The sequence below is a fragment of the Abrus precatorius genome, unplaced genomic scaffold (assembly GCF_003935025.1).
Source record: "Abrus precatorius isolate BTA unplaced genomic scaffold, Abrus_2018 Scaffold2, whole genome shotgun sequence".
In the NCBI taxonomy this organism is placed as follows: Eukaryota; Viridiplantae; Streptophyta; class Magnoliopsida; order Fabales; family Fabaceae; genus Abrus; species Abrus precatorius.
Genome location: NW_020874362.1, coordinates 29,603,079 through 29,607,647, shown reverse-complemented (window position 1 = coordinate 29,607,647; position 4,569 = coordinate 29,603,079). Strand labels below are relative to the sequence as shown.

Genomic DNA, 4,569 nt, shown 5'->3' with positions numbered 1-4,569 from the left:
ATTAATTTTAACTTTTGAAAAAAGTTTAATTTATTTTTTCTCTTTATTTCTTTTATTATAAAAAATTGCAAAAAGGTTTATCTAACGTTAATCTAAATAATTTTTTATAAAATTAATAACAAATTAAATTTTAGAAAATTATAAATTAAATGACTGACAATTACAATTTTAAAAATTTATTCGAGCATTGATTTCTGTCAAAATTATAAAATTTAGCTCAAACTTAAATAATTTACAAGAATAAATTAATAGATTGGTCTTTTAACTTTTTTTTTTTGTTTTAATTTTTTTGTTTTATTTTAATCTTTTAGCTTTCAAATGTATTTAAAATAACTGAATTTTTTTTTGGTTTTATTTTAATAAGTTTTTTAACTCTTCATCGTCATCCTGACTCGAAAATATCAAACTTTAATGAACTGAATAATTGATAAATGTATTATTTAATTTATTAATGAAATAGGCACTTACTTTTATTCACTTTTAAAAATAAATGCTTAAAATTACAAGATTGTTTCATTATAAGAAATCAATTCCAAATATACAAGAAGTTAATTTAGTTTTGGTCTTAAACATAAAATGGAATTTTACAGGCTAACTGGGCTTTGGGTTCCTAATTTGTGTCAATTGTCTGTCACGCGTAAAGGAACTTGCTAAAATTAAAAACGAGCAATATGTTATTTTAATTTCTAAAATTATAGACATTGGTTAATTTAGTCTATAAAATTATAGGGGAAAAAAAAAGTCCTTAAAGTTATAAAAAAATTGATTATTTTAGTCCCTAAAATATAGATATTTATCAATTTAGTTCCTAAAATTATGGGGAAAAAATAGTCCTTGAAATTGTAAGAAATCAAACATATTAGAAAATTAGATTTAATTCACTCTCAAAAAGTTAATTCATTAGAGGAAGCTTACAACGGTTTGAATCGATTAATAAACATTCTTATTACCCATTTGCAAAGATTTGTCATTTATGCTCCACATTGACACAGTCTACCAATATGTCGTTAGACGAGTTTAACAAAAATTAAAGGAAGAAACTAAAATGGTTAACTTATAATAATTTTAAATTATAAATTAACAAGTATCAACAATTATAAAAACTAAAGATTTCTCTTAATTTTAAATACTAATTATAAAAACTAAAATGAATAATTTATGAATATTTCAATAGCTATAATTTTTTTCACAATTTCAAAAATTAAACAAACACTTATAATTTTAAAGACTAAAAAATGTATTACTCAATGGAAATCTCCTGCAACCTGACTCCAGGAGGATGGAATATAACGTTGACCTGCAGTTTAACAAAGCATAATCAATCATCGATAAGGTGTTAACCGCTTAATGACTTTTTATTTATTATCTTTAAAAAAAAAAAAACACTCAGATTTCAACATCAACATTTCCTTTGACACTGATTGCAATAACTCTGATTTGCGTTTAACAAAGGAAATATTGTGGGCTGTAGTGACTACCATTACGCGTATCCTCTGATAAATTAATGCCGGTATATTTTACAAGAGCACATAAGAAAAATATAAAAACTATCACAAAAATTTTAAATGAGTTTCTTTTTCTCGAAGAAGGTCTTCAGATGCCATAGTTGCAACCCTGCTACTGATAAGCACACAAAGAGCGATAGCAAACTCAACCAGAACATTCTGCTGTTGGTTGTTCTGTTGAGCTCTTGCATTTCTTCTTCTCTGGAAATAAAAGTGTTAAATATAATTAGAAGAATAGTGTTTGTTATTGTTAAACTATCCTAAGTCCATGTATTTAATTAAGTATTTAGAATATGTTTGGATAACAATTTAATTAAATGTTTATTCAATAAGTTCTTATTGCATAAGAGGTTTACATCATAAATTTAACTACAAAAGCAATTGACATAACGCTAAAAAGAACTTATTTTGAGAAGTTATATGAATAAATTTATTGAAATAAGCTGAAAAGAATTTGAGTCAAATTACTTTTAGAAGCTCTCCATAAGTTCTTCCATACGCTAGCTTATACAAAAATGTGAACAAATGCTTGTTAAAAATTTCCCATGACAATGCATTGAATTAAGAATTTCCAGGCAATTGTGACATGGCTTACCTTTCCCGAAGATAAAACATCTCATCATGAATAGAAGCCACAGTGTCCTGCAACTTCTTTAGTTCTAGCTCCATAACCTGGTACAGGTGAACGAAATCAGTGTAAGTTTTCTTCTATCAAACATTATGTCAGCAGCAAAATAAAACTTTTGCAAAGTAACTGAGATATCAGAGTTATGAGTTTGTTTATGCCTCAAACAACAAATGGATTAGAGTTGTGGGACAGGGAGGCTCTGAGTGGGTTCAGATTTGCTTAAGAATAGAGCATAAATTTTAGCAGTATCCACGCCACAGGGTTACAGTAAACTTGAGAAAAAAAGATACAGGGGCGGAATAATACAAAAAAAGAAATTGGTGTTTAGCAATCATTCATGAAAGCCAAATTTGTCAACAGAATAATAAGCCAACAAAAGAGTTAACTACCATGTATCAATATCAACAAAAGTGGAAAGCAAATAAAAATTTACAAGTACAGGGAGTTGCATACAAATGACATTTGCAAGGATGATATGTGGTTGCAATTCAATATACACATCATGCTGTCAGAAGCTTGCTATTATTAGAAATATAACATGCCCTATAAGCTTACCATGAAAAGAAATTCACCAGTAAGGGTGCAAATCTTAACTCTCTAGCCCTGATACAGATACTAACCTATCTAACAGGTTATTGACATCATGTCACACATGACTTGACCGATTACATTAGGTTGAGCTTTAGCCACTAAAGCTCATATAGGTTACATTCACCTCACGTCAGTACATGCAGCATAAGCTAGGGGATGGACCTAATAAGGGTGCAACCTTCAGTTCCCTTGGTACTTCGCGTGTAACATAATCATGAACGCTATTAGAGAAGAACAAGTTGATATCCAGAACTACCTAAGCTACTTGTTTATTAATTTGAATTTTCCCTGAAGTGCAAACACTAAAACCAAGTATTCACTTAATCAAGGTTTTAAATTGCAATCTGCAACCACAATCTTAGCTGTAAAGAATATCATGGTTTAGGAGGTGCAGCCACATCAGCCGTAAATTTCTACAAATTCAGTAACACCAACCCCAATACCAGAATTTGCAATCATCAAGAACCAGGTCAAGTACACAGTAAGATAACCTTGCCTGAAATAATCTTGACAGAGGTACAAATTCCATATACATTAGTCCAAATCAGCTCTCCTTAGAAAACCATTCCTTGGAATGCAACTAACGAGTAAATCATGGAAGACATAGACTTTATTCTTTTTTTCTTAAATTTTCAGAAACAAACAAGATGGAACCTATTAGAATAGAGGACACGAATCACAATACTACAAAGTCAATCCTCCACAAGGCACTAAAGAAGCAACACTATACTCAACAACCAAATTAGAGGGTTAAGTGAAACACATAAATGAGTGAGCACTCACATCAACTTGGCCTTTCTTAGCAACATTAGACCAGTCCTTGGCTGCCACACCAGTTTTCCAATCAAAATCAATGGTCATAGTTATTGGGGGATTGTTATCCACGGCCCAAAAACAAGTCATGTAGTCTCCAGCTTCCGCTGCCGTGAACGCAAACTGACCCGTTTGAACGCGATCCCCATAGTGATAGTTGTTCCCATAAGACGAAGTCACCTGAACAAAAAAGAACGATTACCAATTAACCAAAAACGAGTTAACATGATTCAAAACACAAAGATTCAATACTGGGCACGGAAAAGTTTAGATTTTTTTGTTAATGTACCCGAACGGTGACTCTGTGGGAATCAGGTAGGGGGTGACCGTCGTTGGGGTTGACGATTTGATACTTGCCCACTGTCATGGAATTGCTTTTGATGTCTTCGGAGATGCATTTGGTGTGACCGGATTGGAGTTCGAATCTGAGAGATTCAGTTGAAGAAGAAAACAGCATCAAAATTACAAGAGAGAGATGCAAGAGGGGTTTGTGGGCTACCCCAATCATCGTCAACATCATAGTGGGATTGAAGAGACGAAGAAAAACAAAAGGATTATTGATTGATTAGGTAGGTTATGGGTTAAGGTGGAAAAGAAGAAGAATCAAAACAGATTTCAGCGACAAGGGTTGAGAATTAATTATGGGTAATTGAAGACTCCAACCAAACGAGGTGCCAACTGCTGCTGCTGCACAACGAGGTTGTCAAACTTGGATCCTACGTGGTCGCCTCTCATTGGAAGATACACGTATCATTTAAGCCTGTTTGCATTTTTTTGTTTGGTGTTTGATTAGTTTGTTTCAAGAGTAAATTACTCTAATACCTCTTTTATTTAAACTTTTTCAACAATCTCCTCCCCTTTTCTAGATATGAACAAAATTTTGTTTATCTTTTTATTTTAATGATATCTTAATTTTGTTTTAAAATAATACTATAACATCTTAATTTTTATAGTTTAAATAAGTTATTCTTTTCTAAATTTTTTAAATTTTATAAAAATTATTTATTTTAGTTTTTAACAAAAAAATATAAT

At 31.0% G+C, this 4,569-nt stretch overlaps 1 protein-coding gene across 1 annotated transcript; it reads right to left on the bottom strand.

Annotated features, from left to right (window-relative positions):
- Positions 1 to 1,339: 1,339 nt before the first annotated feature.
- Positions 1,340 to 4,233, bottom strand: LOC113858550 (transmembrane emp24 domain-containing protein p24delta9-like). Its single transcript, XM_027491241.1, has 4 exons — positions 3,827 to 4,233; positions 3,508 to 3,717; positions 2,101 to 2,177; positions 1,340 to 1,706 (listed from the first exon to the last, which is right to left on the bottom strand). Exons 1-4 carry the CDS (start codon positions 4,055 to 4,057, stop codon positions 1,562 to 1,564), a joined length of 663 nt encoding a protein of 220 aa, XP_027347042.1. The 5' UTR covers positions 4,058 to 4,233; the 3' UTR covers positions 1,340 to 1,561.
- Between the last annotated feature and the right edge of the window lie 336 nt (positions 4,234 to 4,569).